Genomic DNA, 18,824 nt, shown 5'->3' with positions numbered 1-18,824 from the left:
CCACGACTCATTTCATAAGGCAGCACAAGCACTCATCTAGCCCTGCTGTTCTCACTCATACCACGAATCGATATTTAAAAATAGATCCCAGCACGATCGGCGTCACAACAACAATGCTCAAACATCACAGCACGACATCACACAGCACATCAACTATAGTACCTAGGTAAAACTATAAGATTACATTAAACTACCAACCCACCAAACCCCACATCTCACCAACCCATCCATCCACCCACCATCCTCAACCAAACTCAAACCAGAGTCAATCGTTTCAGAACCATCAAGTCAGCCTATAGGATAGGCCAACAAACGAAGCGCAAACATCTCTTCCTCCCGTCTCAGTACTCATATCCCGTTCCCCTCTGCAGAGGAGATCGAGGGAGAGAGAAGCTGATCGGGGGATTGGATCGGAGGTGTGCAGATGGATCGTTTGGTTCTAAGGGGGATGTTATGCTGGGGGGTTTGAGGTCGGGAGTAAGTATATGGTAGGGTCTTTGGGGAAGGCATAAAGGGAATGGAGGCAAGTGCTTCCAGGGATGGGTATAGGTAAATACTCAAAGTTTCCAACGGAGGGGTATCTATCTATCGTTGAACTCCAGGGGAATACCAGTATGCAAGGAAAAACAGTTTGAAAAATGCGCAAGTTAAAGGATTGTTTGCCGTTGCCGCACGCGAGGAGGTGAAGCATCATGACAAAGCCACGCGATGTAGAAAAGCGGTCGAGACCCTACCACGGGCGATGGAGCTGCGGGAGAGGTTCGATCAAAGCGAGTCAACGATAGGTTCATGTCGAGGATGAACATCAGACTGAAGCTGCGAGACTGAGGGACCAGCTGTCGAGACAATGTCACGAGCAAGAGAGCTGCGGCAGAGGTTCGATCAAGTTGGCATCAGTACGATCGCATTCGAGTCTGTTGTACAATATGGACCTCGGAGATGATGATGATCAGTTGTCGAGACAATGTCACGATCGAGAAGCTGCGGCAAAGGTTCGATCACCCCGATATCAGTGCCACGGCGGTATATGCGGCGTCCGAAAGTTTCGAGGTCGTATATCGTTGGTGCCTTTACAGCGAGCAAGGTGCTGAGTTGTGGGAATTCGGAAAAGGCAGAGCAACGTAGGCCGCTTTATCGATTTCCATATACTCGACGTACGTCTCGTAAGCGTTTGAGTCCTCCCAGTTGGATGAACCAGGCGTGCTTATCAGGTAAGAGGACGACGATGAGAGAGAGGACATCGTGCCCTCGAAAGCTTGACCTAGAAAAGAACTTGGTTGGCTTGGAGGGCTTGGCAATTAGGAATGTGGTTGTTCTCCCAGAGGAGATCTAGACGTACCTGCGGGGTCAAAACCGGCTTTGATCTTTGCGTAGAGTGCGAGATCGGCGGCGCGGTCATAAGGCTCGGTCTCAGGCTCGGGAAAATGAGGGGCCTCGTCCTCCGTATTGCTGTCGAGCTCTCTGTCCGTGCAAGGATCGAAGTGAAGTCCTCCAGAGGCTTCGGCGAGAAGACCCTCGGGATGGACCGAGTTTTCCTTGCCTTGACAATCGGCAACAAAGGTAAATGGTCGTGGAATACGTCTCTGCAGGCTTTCTTTACGCAGAGCGCGTTGCTCTGAAGTTGCCACTTCCTCTGCACGTGCCGGCCAATGCTCGCGCCAATTTCTTGGATTATACTCTTTAACGAGCTCAGGCCATGCCAATATCGACTTCGTCTTTCCATTATAAAGAGCAGGTATCTGCTCTTGTCTCTGTTCGACAGTATCCTTTAGCAGAGCACCGTAGTGTTGTGCCACGAATATGCTCCAGCCTGAGAAGATTTGACAGAGGGCTTGCATCGTTTGTTCAGTGGGGCCTGGCTGCATGGCGGTAAGCAGGTTATGAGCCTCAGCCTTGGCAGCTTCGACCCTACGATGGAATACGGATAGTGGGTCCTGTACCACCCGCTCGCCGAATCTGCTGGCAATGTAGCAAGGCACTGCTCGTAAATACTTTCCGTATTGCTTTTTTATTTTGTCGACAGTGGCGTCCAGAGCCGTTTTGTACCACTTATTTTCTCCGATATGACCTTGGAGAACCGTGCCAATGACTGATGGGATGACTTTAGGTATCTCGGGAGCAATATCACATGCAATCTCACGGAGTAGGGCTTTATCGAGGTCCTTTCCCGTGAGAAGAAGGTATTCCCACTTTCCCTGCCGTGAGAATTTGCAGATACCATAGTAAAAGCAATATATGATATTTGTAGGCCTCTGATAAATCCGTGTTAAACTCTCCAAGCGAACTCCCATTTCTTTGCGCAGGAGTTTGTCGTGAATTAGGTCGAGAAAAGCCAGGAACTCGAGTTCTAGGTCATTAAGCTTCCTCGCGAGGGCTGACGATGTCGTAGAGGGCAGGAAAGATCGGATATTGCTCTCTCGAGCCCTTGTGATTTCCTCCGAAAATTTACACGATGCGGTCAAGAGCTCCAAGTCATCAAAGATCGATTTTCCAAACGACTTTTCCATCTTGGCAATCTTGTTATACAAGCGCCGAGACGTACGGATTGTCGGTATCATGAAAGTGTCAGCGAATGGCGTGCTACCTTCTCCTTGAGAACGTATGAGCATATCGGCCCAAGCTCTCCGCAGGAGTTCGAAGCCGTATACCTCATCAGCGTCGATCTGCACAGCAGTTGCTGCACCTTGGGGAGCCATGTTTGGCGTCCACGAGGGGTTTCGGGTTGGCGTCTAGTCCTTAACGTTCGACGAAGTGTGTGTGGAAAGCAGAGATGGGAGTGGACAAGGCCGCAAACAAGTTCAAGAACTCGTTTTGATTTAGATTTGAAACGCTAATTTGGTGTAAGAGCTAATGACCAATGGTGGCTTGGATTCTTAGTCGGTCCATTTTGCAAGTCGACCAATGTATCGGAATCTGATTGGATAATGGATAGCACTGCAGTATATCAGGAGCATCCAAGATGGGACCAATGAGAATATGTTAAGTTTGGCATGGTTTTACAATGAGCATTGTGGAGGTAATGAGATACTACGTCACATCTCTGAAGAGGAAGGAGCAGTTGCACTACCCAAATCTTAGAGCCTGTATGAAAAGCTCCTGAATATGTGCCTAGATATGCTTGATGCAGTATGGTACAATTTAAATTGTGTGGAATAATAGAGCGTACAGTTTTCATGCTCTCAAGTCAGCGATCAGAGGACACTGTGCGTCATCAATTGTGCTGCTGCGGAAGGAATCAACCTGAGAGAATACTGTTACATCGCAACACATAAATACCAAGATAAAACTCACCCATCAGCCTATACTTCATGCATTCGCATATAGTGCTATGAGGGAGGCAGCATTCCACATCAGGGAAGCTAGTGCCAAGCCCAGCAGTATGAAGTCTGAATGTTTGAGCTGCAATTAAGTGAAGATGGAATTGTATGCAAAAACAGAATACCATACTCTTAAATCTAGTCCGTTATAGTTAACTGGACGCCCCCTATGTCTTTCAAGTTTCAAGCTATGTCTTTCATGCTTTAAGAAGCTGGAGTGATGTTATCCACTCCCGCTCCAATGAAATTTTCTGTCACGTGGACAAATAGTAGAACTATTGCATACAAGAGCGGCTTCGCGAATCGTATGTACTTGCTTTCCGACTATAATGAGGTGTTGTTGGTGTCTAATGCATGAAATAATCAACTCGATAGTTGTGTTTGTTCTCACGTGATCAAATTCTGAAGTAGTGGACAACCTTAGAAAAGTATTTGGGTATACACATATTCGATGTCTATAAACAAGAAACAAGATCTGCTGTGGTATGTTGCCAATCGAGAGGTGTGTATTTCAACATCTCAACGTCACTGGTCAAATCCAGTCGACAATGCTGTACCTATCTTCCACCATAAGCAACTCTGCTAGCAATGGCTTCAATTCACTCAGTCATCTTAGCCAGGTCCCCAGAGCTTCTATCAGTCCAAATGTAACAGAGTATCGTGCAAAACAGAGCCTCGAAGTCCGAGAAGAAACTTTGCACGTGATATTCACGTGATCAAGCTCCAGGGACAGACTTGAAATCCAACTGCGCGATATCGGGAGCGAAAAAGACAAAACAGTACAGGCAAATGTCATACAACCGACAATCAATCCTTTAGACAGTACAATTCTAACGACAATGGATGTTCCGGACTTCCGTTCCATTTCCTTCGGTTAGCCGGATATCAAGATCAAAACGGCGGCCACGTAGCAACCGGCTTCAAAGTTTGTTGATAACACAATATCGGAGCAAACATTCCTTATACTCTTTTCCAACAATCAACAATCAACAAGACGAAGAGAAGTCCCAAAGATGAACGGAGACCTTCATCCGATTCTTCCTCCCCACGTGGAACGCTAAGCTCTATCTGTCTTACGGCTATCCCTGCACACGAATAACTCCATCTGGCCTAGCTCATTTTATGACGTGCACAGTGCGCGCAGCTCAAGTTCCCCCCCAGGAATTTCCCTTGTTCCAGGTCCGAGCTTGCTTTGCCATCACACCAATTGTCCGTCGACCACCCAGTCGCCCATCCATCCCCCTCTCTCTCTTACTCTCAGCTCCCCTTCCTTTTCCCCCTTTCATCTGTCCACAACCACCATCACAACTCTCATCTCTCCCTCTCAATTCCCATCTGCGCATCATCTCTGATCATCTATCTATCTAATCTTCTTTTATCTCATTATTTAAAAGTTCACAATGTCTACTAGAAAGAGGAAGCAAGACGAGGAGCTCGTCGCTCTCCCAAGTGACGAGAGTGAGGAGGAAGAAGAGTATGTTTTACCCACACCACCCTTCCATTCCATCACCTGTGACCAATATAGATACAATTAGCATTTCTTCAGCTTCACAAGAGCTATTCACATCTCAATGCGCATCATAGTTGATGCACGAGGCTACATGGCGCAAGCGGCTATCGTCAGCTGAAATGCGCCGAAACGATGAAATCATCAACCGGAACACATCACTAACGCTTGCATCGCATTCAGGTATGAAGACTCTGAGCCTGAGGAAGCTGCTGGCGATGAATCAGAGGAAGAGGAGGAGGAAGAAGAGCCAGAAGATGACGAGGAACCTGAAGGCATGTATACTCTCTTTCTATGCGCGATTTTATACTTCACCCCTGCATTCCTGTCTCTATTCTCAATTCCTCGTATCAAAGTTGTAGCATAAACTAACAATATATACCAGAAGCACCACCTGCCAAAAAGAAGCGCAAAACTGCTCCAGCACCAACGGAGAAAGTCCCCGTCGCCGCAGTTCCCGCCAATAACGGCAACGGCAAAGCCAAAGCCCCTGTCCCCGTCGAAGACAACGAAGACGACGATGGCGCCGAAGAGGAATATGACGAGGAAGAAGAGGAGTTCGATGAGGAGGCTGAATCTGGTCCCGCTGCTATTGCGAAGAAGGTCAAGGCTGCGAAGGCTACCAATGCGGATGATTTGGATGAGGTTGATGAGGTTGTCGCCGCAGATGACGACGAGGATGATGACTAGATCTTTGTCGCATGGCTATGCACGAACTATGGGATACATGATAATGGTGTAGGGATTTTTGGATACTTTGGGCTGGAAGATTCGTGTTGGAGCTTGGCTGGCAAGAGGAAGGGAGGGGAATCTGCTTGTTTAGATCTCTTCAGTGTCTGATCCATTCTCAAAACTCAATTAACAAAAGTATTCATTTGCGTATTGTCGGACTTCAATAAAGTACTAGCTGAAGATCGGGCTTTGACTGCTAGCTTTTCAATCAAAAGTAAGTCGTGCATTTATTTATTGGATTTCTGCTTTCTTCCCAACTCTTCGGTTGATACGTAGGCCTCCATTCGCGATCGTGAGAACTAATCACTCATTAAAGCAATTTGCTCTGTTTATGTGGACGCTTCTAGCTGATACTCCTCTCTCGTTGAAGAACCAACATTCTCAAATCGAGGACCAATATTCAATCCGCAATCGCGGAGGTATATATTTAGGTCGAACGGGCCATTCCTGCGACCCGTCGCCTCCAACCCAACACTGTGGCTGACTGAACAAACGGGAACCTTGCATCCTTGCGTCGTGCATCAGATCTCCCACAAGCGCCATTCTATTCCCTTCTCTGCATAACCCCCATCTCCATCCTCAAACCTCACTTCTCCATCTCTCCTCGTGAAATATTCATCTGTGAAGATCGTCCGCAATCAATTATATTTTTCCATCCCATCCAATGCTTCTCCACGCGTACAAAAGCCTCTCTAGGCAATATGGTTGGAGCATTAAGGCTGATAGCGTTTGGTCCATCCCGCCAACCTGTCTCAGATTTACCATCTGAGACGAACAAGACCCCTACAAGCACGTACCGCAATCAATGCTGCTCTCAGCTCCCAACGCCACTCTATCTCTCGTCGATCACTTCTCTCATTTCCTTCCAGAATTTCTTATCCTCTTCCTCTTTCTCTTTTCTGTTTGTTTTCTGTTTTGTGATAGAAAAGTTTTAGGTGTGAGGTGAGGTGAGAATAAGATTGCGATCTCTCGCCGGACGAGCCCGATACGGTTAGGGAAGTGTGACGGGTGTTGATCACGAAGCTCGTTGTGTCTCGGGCCTAAGAGGAAAACGTTATCTGGGGTATTTGGGATTTATAGTTCGTTGTCTGTCCTGAGATTTTCGATATCTGGGAGCGGGCATTGTTGGGAAGCGATATTTTTCGTGACGACATTCCTTCAGACGAACATTGGGATTATTTCATTGTCTGACTTCGATTTGTGGACTGGGAAATTCGAGGCTCAGCTGGACATTTCTAGTTCTCTGGATTGCTAGGGGAGCATCTACCTCGGCGGATTGATTGCTCCTTCGACCATCACAAGACCACCTACCCTCACACACACTGACACTCACCCATAGGTGATACAGCCATCATTCACAGAAATCAATCTCAACGCCCTTCACGATGGATCACCGTTTCTCAACACTCTTCTTCCAACCTCCTCGCACTCCTCCTTCGCCTGAAGACACAAGCATGTCGGGCGCTCTCCCAGATCCTAACACCTTAGGGAAGCGGAAGTCAACAACGATGAAGCAGCTGCTGAAGAAGTTGTTTGGTATACCCAGACAAACGACCGATCCTCTCATCAAAACCGCAGAACCGGTGCCTTCCGCTCTGAGTCAACAAGTCTGGAGCGAATTCTCAAGCATCACCAAGACTCCTTCGAAAGCATCATCCACGCTCAAGAAAACCTCTACACTGAAGAAGTCCCCCAGGACATCGGGAACCGATTCAAACGTCGTCGTGGCTCCGCCGGGTCAACCTCTTCCAGCCTTCAAAAGAAGAGACTTCTTCCATAAATCATCATCATCAAGTGCCGCCTCGATTTCCTCGTCCGTCTTCAGCAGCAAGCGAACCAGCACTGCAGCGAACAGTGTTCGAGACTCGAAATTCTCCTCCATCTCGTCCCTGCCTTCTCTCGCTAGTCTCGCTCTCTTACCACATCCGTCTCGTACCTCGTCGCCGGGTCCTTCTCTATCTCTGTCTGTCGACGAGTTAGCACTCCTACAGAGTCTGATCAGGAAGATTGCGAGACAGTTGAAGAAACAGGAATATCTAACGAACCATCTAGCTGGGAATCTAGTATCTCTGTTTGGGAGGAAAGAGGCGCAGATTCATAGCATGAAACGATTGAGAGTGCAAGAAAGAGAGATAGGTGCTAGAGAAGTGTGGAGAGTGAAAGAGGTTGTTGGTAGGGGCTTTTTAAGGAGAGGTGTGCTTGTGGGAAGGAGTGAGGGTGTAAGTGTTCCTCCTGACCTCTCTCTGTATATTAGCGAGTACGGGATAGAAGTTATTCGCTACTGGTTGTGAATGTACAGACCGCTGACAAGAAACCAGGCCCTCAACCTCCTCCGCACAGCTCTCGACAACGCAACTAGAGCGCCATCAACACCCCAAAGCACCGTCACCCGCCGCTCATCATCATCCTCCCCTTCCACGCTATCCTCAGCCTCCTACACAACAGCACCCTCCATCTCACCCCGCTCCGTCCCGACATTCACGCTTCCTCTCAACACCCTCGCAGATACCACCGCAACCCTCTCATCTGACCTCTCCCTTCACTCTATCCTGAATGCAGAATTTAAGACTACAATCTATACCTCTTGTCTGTCCTCTCGTTGGAACGGACTCCCCGGTGGTGGGTTTAATGGGAATGTGAAGGGCAATATTAATGATAGGATTATGATGCATAGGTTTGTGTCTTTTGTGGAGAGTAGGATACAGCTTATGGAAGAGTGTGATGTTCGATTGGTGGTGCTGGTTGGGAGAGTTGAGGAGCTGGGAAAAGGGAGAGTGGTGGAGGGGAAGTAGGTCACGTGAGGGAGAATGGGGACAGGTGAAGAGTAGAACTGGTGACGGAGAACGATTCCAGCTGATTGAGAGTTTGGCTTGATGATGTGTAAGGGTGGTTGCTAATTGTGGATATCGACGGAGCTGGCTCTCGGGCTCGGGCAGCGATACACGTGACTCGACAACAGTCCTCCACGAACGTCCCAGACTTTACGACTTTCAACTTCAGCCATCCATCAGACAGACATTCCGAAGTCTTGCAAACAACCAAACATTCACCATACAAACTTGTGCCGCGTTACGATTCACGACTGATTTTCATCTCATTTATCGGCAAGACTAGAAGGCAGGGCTCGGAGTTACGGTTTATGATTCACATTGGGATATATTGCTATTCATACGGAGAAACGGATATCATGAATCTGTACAAAAAGCAAGGGGTCCACAGCATAACAAGAAAAATATATTCCCACATTCCTCACACTAGCCCCCCTTCTCCCTTCACTTCGCCTCTTTCACAATCAGTGATAAGCCGCATATCCCACCCCACCCCGCTTGCCCATTCTTATTTAATTATTCATTCATTCTTACGCTTATCGATCTACCTAGTATTGAATAGCAAGACGGAAACAGACGAAGAATGGGCTGCATAACCTCCAAAATCTCAGACGCAAGAACAACGAAACGAAGCATCATCCGCAAGAGCACCATTTCTAAACCCCAGTTGATCGAAAGTCCCACGTCCTCCTACTCCTTCGACGAAACACGCTCCACGCCCTCACCCTCCATCACCAAACTCAGCTCCGAATCCTCCGACCCGCCCCGGACCCCACCAACTATCATCGAAACGCCGCCCACGCCAGAGAAAAACGAGCACTATCACTTAACCCAAGAAGAAATAACAGCCATCACAACCCAAATCACAAAGTTCGTCTCGAGTCTCACCACCTACGGCCAACTCATAGAGAAAACCCACTCAGCGCTCAATGCCGATATCGTCACCATCCTGAACCTCGTTCCTATTCCTGTTCGCCCTCCTCCACCACCTCCATCTCCACCTCTGAAAATCGACAGTAACGAAATAACCAAAATCTCGCTCCTCACCTCCCACCGCAACCGCCTCACCAAAATCATCCCCCTCTCTTCCTCCTCTCAACTCATCGAAACTCCCCCATATCAAGCCTATCAAGAAACTCCAGACCCAGACCACGCCTCCCAAACGCACACCCTCCTCACACCCCTCCTCTCTTCCCTCGCAACTACGTACTCTCTCCAACACGCACATTTCGCCGAAAGGTACTGGCCACTAATCACCTTGTTACCGCGGAACTGGATCCAATTCTCGCGTCTAGACAGAGAAGAGCAGGAACGTGATGTGGTGAGGCATTTAAGGAGAAGGAAAGGGGAGAGGAGGGCTAGGGATGGGTTATTGCTGGGTATGATTCGATTGTTGGGGGGGCTGGCGAGGGAGGCTGGGGGCGGGGAGGAAGGGTGGGAGGGGGTAGAGAGTGTGGTTGAGGGGATGGGGGAGGAGGTTTTAGGTGTCTTGCGTAGGTGTTCTTGCCTTTTTCTTGAGGAGTTGGGAGTTCGGAGGTCGAAAATTCCTGAGCTCCGAGATCTTGGCGGAGTGTATACTGACTGATTTGTCTATAGGAGAATGGGAGAAAGAGCGGAGGAAAAAGCATAGAGGGACGCAGATTTGTGATGTTACGGGAGGAAAAAAGGAAGAGGGGGAGTGGAGTAGTCCGAGTATGAAGTGGATGGTTTTTGGGCTGGTGTTGAAAGAGCGGATTCGGGTTGTGAAGGAGAAGCGGGAGGAGATTTTGAGGGAGAGGGTTAGGTTGAGTGGGGTTCTTGTGGATGTTTTTGAGAGTGTTGGGGAGGGGGTCGAGGAGGAGTTGTAGGATGGCGCTGTGGGGAGTGAGGGTTGATGCGGATTTCACTTGGAGTGATCAGTGGGCAAACTTGGAAACACGACGATGGAATGTCATGTGCCAGATTAGCGTGATGGTTGTATAGGTTCAAGCAAACAGGTCTTGGGACGATAAATAGCTTTCCTTCCGCCACTTATTCTTTCTTCTTATATCTTTTATCTTTAAGTTTCGGTGTCCCGTGCCTGCAATTGAAGAAAATTGCCTTGCGATTCAAGAACTACAAATCGGAGCTGTATCAAAACTCTCCGACCTCACGAAGCTTTGGACTTTGATCGACAGAGACGTCTAATAATATAAAATGGGATGCAAGAACTTGGTAGAGATCTTGATATATATGATCTATCGGGTTCTGACTCGAAAACGACTTGCCTTTGGACAGCCACTGCCCCTGAGCCTTAAGCGAGACTCAGCTTAATGAAAAGAACTCAGACACGAAAGTTCGCGATATACGATGAAAGCTCTCAGGACTCAAAAGGGCCAGCCATTCATCTACTCTCATTTAACCACTTAATGGCAGGGAAGATAGTTCGTCCGCGCCAAATTCCTGAAGCAGAAACGAACGCGTCAAGTCTGTCATCTCCACAAACACTTCGCGATAGTCTTTGAATAGGAATGGATTGGTCCCGCACAAATGAATCCTGATGATGGTATCCATGTGGTATTTAGCAGTATTTCTGCTTACACTTTCAAAGAAATTGAACCATACATGCACCACTTGGTCGCCGAATGTTTATACGCAATGATGTATGGTTGTTATTGAGTGGAAGGCTGACAGGCTTCTGCGAGAGACCATTGTGCTCCTTTGATTCGGTTACCTTCTCTAAGGTTCTGAGAACCTTTCTGATATGAAGTCGAGTTGGTGTTAGGATATTGTCCCTATTCACCGTCTTCTATACAACGCGCTTTGCCCGATCGCGACCGTAGATTACCCCTAGCGCGGTTATCTCGTGGAAAGAGAGCCTTTATTCGTCGGTCCACTTTTTCGTTTTCGTTCTTGCAACTAGGACCTTCAATCTCTTTTCGATCTCTAGTCGAATCGTACTCAGACTATCCCGATAAATACAGTGCAAGAGGAATCTCATTCCTTGTGCTAACCCAGCCACAACTGTGAGTGTCAATTGTCCCCTGTCTGTCCTTTGATTGTCGACTTCAAAGTGCCAGACGCGTATTTAGAAAAATATCCACTGATGTTTTCTAGTCCCAGATCGGCATATCATGGCTCTTGCCGCCTGCGAGGACCTCTCTTTGACGGCCGACAAGGACCAAATTTCACCAGCCGGTGCTAATCTGAAGTTAAAATTGACACAAACTCCTTCAAACATCAGCAGCTCCACTTCCAGTCCTTTCTCGGCTGCCTCTTTCCCTAGAATTCGTGCTCGAGCACAAGGAGAAATGGCACTTGCGATCATCAAGTACACGCCATTCCCACGTTCCCGCAACATCGGCGAATTCACCATGGCAGATGACCCAGCTACCTGGTCAGATCGTTATGGAGAAGTCACCTACATCTTAGCAGATATCGCCCGATCTCCCAATAGCGCCTCGAACCTCCTCCTCGCAATCCTCTATTCTAGCGTTCTGTGGAAAAGAGACAGGCACTTCTGGGGTGTGATCCGTCATTGGGCCTGTGGATTTTTGTTCAGTATGGTAGGGTCACCTGCGAAATACCTCTGCTGGGTCCAAGGCATCGACCGTCGAAGTGCGTATTTCAAGAACGTCGAGTTGACCGATGGTGCTGGCTTCTTCTTGATCAACCCTAATGAGAAGGTCGAGTGGGTTCCTTATGATCAGGGCAAGGCATGGAGCTCGCAAGTTGGTGATGAGCTTCCGCTAATCCAATTGCTATACATCTGAGTAAAGACTCACATCCCAAGCGATTAAGACAGAAGGTTAGTCTCCAGAACTCTTTCAGGGCCGGTTATGAGTACTGATATGTGACAGACAGTTTCTTACGGCTTTCTTCAATCAATCTGGGGGTTAATGCTGTTACTTGTTGCGCTAGTTATGCCATACCATATTGCAAGTGTGGAAAGCGGAATGCTAGGATCCGCCTTCTGTGGGAAGGCTCTCTCCTCGCTCGTTAGGCCCTGTTATCCCCTCCGATTTTCTGATCATTCATTTGGTGCTACTCCTGAGCGTGAGGGGGTTGGTGGAGCATGATCTGGACATGGGCACTTGGACTTAAGTTGTGTAAACTGAAGCATTAATCCAAACTTTTCGGTCATGCACCTCACAGGTAACTTCTTCAATGCATGGCTTAGTGATAATAACTCACTTATCTGCTTCTCGTGATCATGAAGGTAGGAAATTCTTCGCAGGAACATCAACTTCAATATAGACAAATATAGAAGTGCCAAATAAGTCCATCTTCCCCTTGTCCCATTCGTCAAACCATGCCTACTACGTATTAAGGTTAAATTCTCGAATCCTTGAGACTAATGTCCTCTAGCATTTATAGTTTGGCATGGTTCTGGATTGCATTTCACACAGAACGTGCGACTCCTCATCCAGATTTTCGTTTTCAAAGTGGCGCAAACCACTTGCACGAAATCCACAGAGAGCTTCTTTTCTTTGCCATCATCTACTCGAGTTCCTTGAAACAAGGAAGAAGCGGCTCTAGAGCCAGCTTCGATGTCCGGGATGCAGGGGTCTTTTTGGCATGGTCGACTCGCCAAAGCAATATCTTCGTTGTTTACAAAGTTGGAATCGTCCTAACAACACTTACTTCAAAGACATTGAGCTTCATAAGGATGTTGCCTTTATTTTGACTGGTGCGAATGAGGAAGTAGAGTAGGTTAGATATAATAATGTACAGAATTTAAGTAACTAAATCTTAAATCGACTACCGGTTATTTAGCTGTGATATATTCATTAGCCGGGCAAATATCCAGCTGAGATTGACATGCGAGGCTTATTATCAATAGACAACAGACCATTCGAGAACTAAGACACTTTCCAGTCATCATCTGTTCGCTGCAGTACTCTCTGCGCCTACTCTTCACTTTATTTTGGGGCTTTTTGGGAGCCACGCCACCCGAATGAACAGTCTTGTAGACACTCTGGTATTTGGTCCATGTTATCGTAATGATTGAGCGAGATGACCGTGCCAGATCTTAGACTTCAGAGAGCAGGTACTGTAGCAAGTTCTCGAGAGTCCAGAAACTAGTCTGGTGTTCATAGCACGTTTTTTGGTAATGTATATCTTTTGGCAACACGTTAAGCCTTTCCGACACTTGTACATAATACGGTACAGCCACACACGGATTGTTCCCTCAAAGAGCCATTTTCTGTGTTAGTAATGTCATAGATTTGCAACAATGTCAACAATTATAAGAATATAAGATCTTACAAAAAAACGCTTGAAATTGCTTTCAACTAAGCTAAGTTGGTCTCAACTCTTTGCCTCTGATCAAAGTTGTTTGTCACAGTCCTGTCCAATCAAAGCATTAACTATTCAACTTTGTAACAATCCCTTGGATATCTCTTTATTTTTGCTTCCGATAGGTGAATCGCTTCCATTACTATATATCCTATCCACCTACGGTCTCATTAGCGTACTAAAGCTTTGGGTGAATCGGATTCGAGTCCTAGATCTGACCTGCTTGGGAACGTTTCGCAGCTTTAGCGCTCTTGATCGCAAGCGAGAACTACTATATAAACAACCCTTCTTCTTTGCTTCCTCTTCTTCTTTTTCTTCTTCCTACAACAACGTTCCACACCACCAATCTTCCAACTTCATTTGAGATCACTTCGACATTCCCAAACAACTTCGACCATACACATTCGCAGTCCTCGCCCCCAACCTATCCATATCTGTCCTTCATCGACTCGTAAGTCCTTATCTTCAATATAAAATAGTCCTATCCGAGATTGAATCATGATTGACATTGCTTACACCAGATAGTACCAACTCATCATGGCTTCTCGCACCTCTGAAGATAGAGCTTTGGCCATCTTGAAATATCAGTTCTCTACCTTCGCCATTCCACCCAGCCTCTACAATAGCTCCTTCTCCATGGCTGATGATCCTCGCCTCTGGTCTGACCTTTTGGGGAACAATGGAATCTTGGGTCAGAGCATGCAAGACAACTTTGCCAATCAAGAAAATGGAGCCGCCAACCTCCTCGTCGCTATCATGTGGTCTAGTGCCTTGGAGGACGAAAACAAGTTTTTCTGGCGCGAGGTCCGACAAATGGCTTGTATGATGCTCTTTAGGATGGAGGGTGCTCCGGCGCAGTATCTGGTCTGGGTTCAAGGTGTGAATCGCTCAGACTCCCGTCTTCAAACCGCCGGTATCACTTTGAGCTATGGAGCTGCCTTCTTCACCATCAGCAGAGAGGAGAAGGTTGTTTGGCTCCCGTATGCCGATGGAATTGCCTCAAGTCGTCGGGTCATCGGCGAGTTGCCACCATTCCAACTTCGGTTTATTTGAAATTCGGACACGGTCATAGATTAGCATGCAAGGTGGGTAACATTCCCATGTCTTTCATACAGCTACTAACATGCGCCAGTGGACTTGTTGGTTCTCTTTCGCTTTTTATAACTCCTGATCACTTCCTCTTTTGAGTTGGTCCCTGGATGATTTCTTTTTCATACTTTGGGACAACTTAAGAGCGAGGTCTTAAAAAAGAGCTTGCCTATCAAGTTCTCTCGATGATTGGACTTCACAAATCGACATCCTGCGTTGTTTCTTGCATTTGGCAGCCGATGGTAGGGTTGGAGACCATGGTCAACACTTTTGGATCTTTTGGTTCAAGACTTTTGGACATTCAACTTGATCTGGGCAGCTTAGCAACTTAATGAAAGCCTCCTTTCCTGCATTATTTCGTGGATGTGAACGAAACTGAGCTATTGTGAGAGAAATGCAGTTAAACACTGACTAATGAAGCTTAAAAAACGAGGCTTCCCAGCCATGAGGGCACTCTCCGATTTTAATAATAGAAGAAAGTTAGTGGCTCATATAAAAGAGAGTGAAACACTAAAATGACTGTTAAACTCGGAAAACAAATATGAACACCTTTTTCAATCGAAGCAAAATTTATGTTGAACCAGAGACTTAATACTAAACAGAGACTTGATCCCTTTTCTCTATTTCTTACAATTTTGCTCCTTTACTTTCCCATAACAACTTCCAAATGTATCACTTTAAGACCCTCTTTCTGTCGTGGCTTTTAGAACATCTGGATATGCGCTATGCTGTCGTGCTTTTGTGCAACTTGAACTTTCAGTAAATTGAATAAGTCATAAGACTAATTTTTGTTGATCCTAACCTATTCACCAATTCCGGTTTGGAATTATAGCTTCGTTCAATTCTGTTTAGAACCTATATATAAGTACCAACCCCTCTCCTCTCTATTCCCTTACTCTTTCTTCTTCTTCACAACAACATTATTTGCAACAATTCCCAACTCCTTCACACCACTTCTTCACTTCATCAACTTCATCCTTCAAGAACGCTTGAAACACGCAGCGCCTTTCCAATACTCAAAGCTTCTCCACCAAACCTCCCCGACTTCATCAAAGTCGCAATCGCAATTGCAATCGACTGTCGCCAGCTCACAAGCTATTACGCCTCAACATCGGGACATGGCCTTATGCATCCTAAAGTACCAATTCAATACCTTCCGTCGACCAGCTACTGGGCAACCTTTCAACCTCGAGGCAGACCCACTGTACTGGGATTTATCGCCTCTGGTTGATGGCAGTTTCTCCAATACAGTCGAGGATGGTGTCTTGAAGCGACCCAAACCTGCTACCAGTCTCCTAGTTGCCATCATGTGGTCAGCGATCATAGGCAAGCGAAACCCCAACTTCTGGACTCAAGTTCGTGACCGGGCTTGCACCTTCTTGTTCAATATGGTCAACGCTCCAAGCAAGTACCTTGTTTGGATTCAAGTTATCCATCGAGAGAAGACCTATTTCGAGGACATCGAACCTCACGACGGCGGTACTTTCTTCACTGTCGACAACAAGGAGAATGTCGAATGGATCGAGTGCGCGGAGGGCTTGACTATGAGTGGCCAAGTCATTGGCGAGCTCCCTCCATTCTACTTAACATTTATCCGGATTTTGTTCATAATGTGACTACGGCTCTGGCACCCAAGTTCCTTTCAGCATTCTTTCATGTTCCGAAAATGCTAATTCTTAGAAAGAATTTTTCTAGGGATCTCTTTCGCCTTGCGTGGTCTGTCTTGGTTCGGCCTATTGCGATGACTCTAGCATTAGTTCTGACGATCACTTTGGGAGCTTTGGGTCACGGAGTTCGCTGACTCTATGCAAAGTTGACTCGGCGATCCTCAAATCAACTAAAATTTAAAATGCATGCAATTCGATCTGACGGTGCAACCTGTCTGCACGGGTACCGCTTATGGATTCGTGGGATTGGCAATTTTGGCATTCATTAGATCTACATAGCATAGCATATCATTGATGGATCTCAGAAGCGATTTGAGCAGCCCTTGTGAAGATTTTGAGCTGTAGAAGAACGTTCGGAGATTTCAAGTTGCATGCTTGTGACTTCCCAATCCCGAAGCGGCTGCGGCTAAATACCAGGTATTCGTCAACTCTCAATTTATACGGCTCTATCTGATACCAACATGCTTTTCTTCATTCGATTGAACCTCTGAGGTTCATCTAATGTTGGTTTGCGGCTGTACGGTAATTGGTGATAACCACTGGTTTGCTGGCAATATATGCTCAAGTCTGTACCCCCACTTTCGAGTGCCCGACATAACGCGGGGCATTATCTAAGCACTGACGTCTCCCTTTGTTTTTATGATGTTATTATCATCGAATGCCGCCCCAAAATTGTGCCATCGGGCGCCGGTCACATCGGGCAAAGGTTAACTTCAAAAAGGCCTCTTGCTTTCAAACATTGTTCACTTCCTTAATTAAATAACACACCCCACTTCAGACACCACTCCTGATCTGTCTCCTCGTTTGAATTGCCGCAGTCGCTGTCAGCCTCATCGATCATGGGAGACATTTCGCCTCGGAGAGAGCACCTCCTCGTCCTGATCCCATATGCCGTCGACGATATTCTAGATGAATTGAAGAAAAAGTTTCCATATGTCAAGATCACTGTTCATGCTCAGCAACGCGTGGATAGAAAAGTCATATCGGACCCGATCGCCGAAGGTATGGATTCCCAAGAGCTCCAAAAGCAGAACAATACATCCTAAGCGTATGTGTCAATTACAGACCTCTGGAAGGATATAACCATCCTTGTAACGCTCTTCACACTGCCCCCAGACCCATCTTTTGTGCCCAACCTCCACCTCATCCACGTGCTCAGTGCCGGGGTAGATAGACTCTACTCAAGTCCATTTTGGAATGAGACAGACGTAGCACTCACTAATTCCAGCGGTGTCCACGGACCGCAGATTGCAGAATGGGTCATCCTGCAGATCCTATCGCACTCCCATCGGCAAAAGCTATTGCTTGAGCTCCAGCGCCAACACGTCTGGGGTTCGAACAAAGTGCCCCGTGAGCAGCAAGACGGAGTTGGGCAAACCTTTGGGGTCTTGGGATATGGAGCTATTGGCCGACAGGCAGCTAGAGCTGCTCATGCTCTCGGCTTCGATGTCATTGCTTTTACAGCAACCCCAAAGAAGACGCCTGAAAGCAAGAGAGATCATGGCTATATCGTGCCTAGAACTGGAGATCCAGATGGCTCTATTCCCTCTGCTTGGTATAGTGGCTTGGATAAGGCTTCTTTGCATGAATTCCTATCTCAAAAGATCGATGTGCTGCTAGTTTCTGTGCCCTTGACGCCAGAAACGACACATCTGCTTGCGAAACCTGAATTTGAGATTCTTGGAGAAAATAACGCATTTATCATTAACGTGGCACGAGGGAAAGTGTTGGAACAAAATGATCTGATTGCTGCCCTGAAAGAGTACTCAGAAAGTGGCGGCATTGGAGGAGCAACTGCTGGAGCTGGCGGACTGCGCGGTGCAGCCTTGGATGTCACTGATCCGGAGCCTCTGCCCGCAGATAGTGAGTTGTGGGATCTGGAGAATGTGGTTGTTACACCCCATGTCAGGTAAGAATATCCATTTGTTCTTGGCTCTACATGCCTTGAAACCCCACGAGCGGCATTTCTATATACTTACTAATATCACGCATAGCGCACGCGGATCCTCAAACGTGCAAAGGAGTTTCCAGATCGTAGAACAAAATCTCACCAGGATAGCGGAAGGAAAGAGTTTGCTCAATGAGGTGAGTCGCAGAAAGGGGTATTAGAGATAATTAGCGTTGAGATAAATTTGAGCGCTATGGCTGAAAATTTACAATGTCTTGGTTATCTTCATGGTAATTCACGCATCTGCCTTATGAATAATCAAGTTTTTCGAGGATTATTAACGCACATCCTAACGCGTGTATGGTGTTATGCAACAGCTTAGAGACATGCCACATCAAGTTTTCCATACAGTCACAGACCTGGATTTGTCAGTTCGCGCAAAATATATGAGTTGCGCGCAAGACACTTAATTTTGCTTCGAAAGTCAGATACGCGTTCGTCCCACCTACGAAACCACCGCCCCATCTCCAATAAACTTTT

At 46.9% G+C, this 18,824-nt stretch overlaps 7 protein-coding genes across 7 annotated transcripts; 6 read left to right on the top strand and 1 right to left on the bottom strand.

Moving 5' to 3' along the window:
* Window positions 1–938: 938 nt before the first annotated feature.
* Window positions 939–2,696, bottom strand: LY89DRAFT_765562 (uncharacterized protein; the record flags this gene model as incomplete). Its single annotated transcript, XM_018221677.1, has 2 exons — window positions 939–1,261; window positions 1,340–2,696. The coding sequence occupies 2 exons, from the start codon at window positions 2,694–2,696 to the stop codon at window positions 1,071–1,073; spliced, it is 1,548 nt and encodes a 515-aa protein (XP_018062436.1). The 3' UTR covers window positions 939–1,070.
* Window positions 2,697–4,669: 1,973 nt separating this feature from the next.
* LY89DRAFT_691365 (uncharacterized protein) lies at window positions 4,670–5,315 on the top strand (the record flags this gene model as incomplete). Its single annotated transcript, XM_018216300.1, has 2 exons — window positions 4,670–4,791; window positions 5,008–5,315. Coding segments are annotated over exons 1-2 (253 nt in total), but the record flags the coding sequence as incomplete, so codon positions are not given.
* A 1,401-nt stretch (window positions 5,316–6,716) lies between these two features.
* On the top strand, window positions 6,717–8,658 carry LY89DRAFT_349327 (uncharacterized protein). The gene is made up of 2 exons (XM_018206909.1): window positions 6,717–7,775; window positions 7,875–8,658. The coding sequence occupies exons 1-2, from the start codon at window positions 6,942–6,944 to the stop codon at window positions 8,346–8,348; spliced, it is 1,308 nt and encodes a 435-aa protein (XP_018062434.1). The 5' UTR covers window positions 6,717–6,941; the 3' UTR covers window positions 8,349–8,658.
* A 2,818-nt stretch (window positions 8,659–11,476) lies between these two features.
* On the top strand, window positions 11,477–12,421 carry LY89DRAFT_742372 (uncharacterized protein; the record flags this gene model as incomplete). Its single annotated transcript, XM_018220816.1, has 3 exons — window positions 11,477–12,073; window positions 12,136–12,150; window positions 12,203–12,421. 3 exons carry the CDS (start codon window positions 11,477–11,479, stop codon window positions 12,419–12,421), a joined length of 831 nt encoding a protein of 276 aa, XP_018062433.1.
* A 1,756-nt stretch (window positions 12,422–14,177) lies between these two features.
* On the top strand, window positions 14,178–14,693 carry LY89DRAFT_742371 (uncharacterized protein; the record flags this gene model as incomplete). Its single annotated transcript, XM_018220815.1, has 1 exon — window positions 14,178–14,693. One exon carries the CDS (start codon window positions 14,178–14,180, stop codon window positions 14,691–14,693), a length of 516 nt encoding a protein of 171 aa, XP_018062432.1.
* Window positions 14,694–15,847: 1,154 nt separating this feature from the next.
* Window positions 15,848–16,345, top strand: LY89DRAFT_677397 (uncharacterized protein; the record flags this gene model as incomplete). The annotated part of the gene is made up of 1 exon (XM_018213677.1): window positions 15,848–16,345. One exon carries the CDS (start codon window positions 15,848–15,850, stop codon window positions 16,343–16,345), a length of 498 nt encoding a protein of 165 aa, XP_018062431.1.
* A 713-nt stretch (window positions 16,346–17,058) lies between these two features.
* LY89DRAFT_349297 (D-isomer-specific 2-hydroxyacid dehydrogenase-like protein) lies at window positions 17,059–18,713 on the top strand. Its single transcript, XM_018206908.1, has 3 exons — window positions 17,059–17,398; window positions 17,462–18,305; window positions 18,391–18,713. Exons 1-3 carry the CDS (start codon window positions 17,236–17,238, stop codon window positions 18,503–18,505), a joined length of 1,122 nt encoding a protein of 373 aa, XP_018062430.1. The 5' UTR covers window positions 17,059–17,235; the 3' UTR covers window positions 18,506–18,713.
* The last annotated feature ends 111 nt before the right edge of the window (window positions 18,714–18,824 follow it).

Source organism: Mollisia scopiformis, assembly GCF_001500285.1.
Source record: "Mollisia scopiformis unplaced genomic scaffold LY89scaffold_34, whole genome shotgun sequence".
NCBI lineage: Eukaryota > Fungi > Ascomycota > Leotiomycetes > Helotiales > Mollisiaceae > Mollisia > Mollisia scopiformis.
This window is presented reverse-complemented; position numbering and strand designations above follow the sequence as displayed.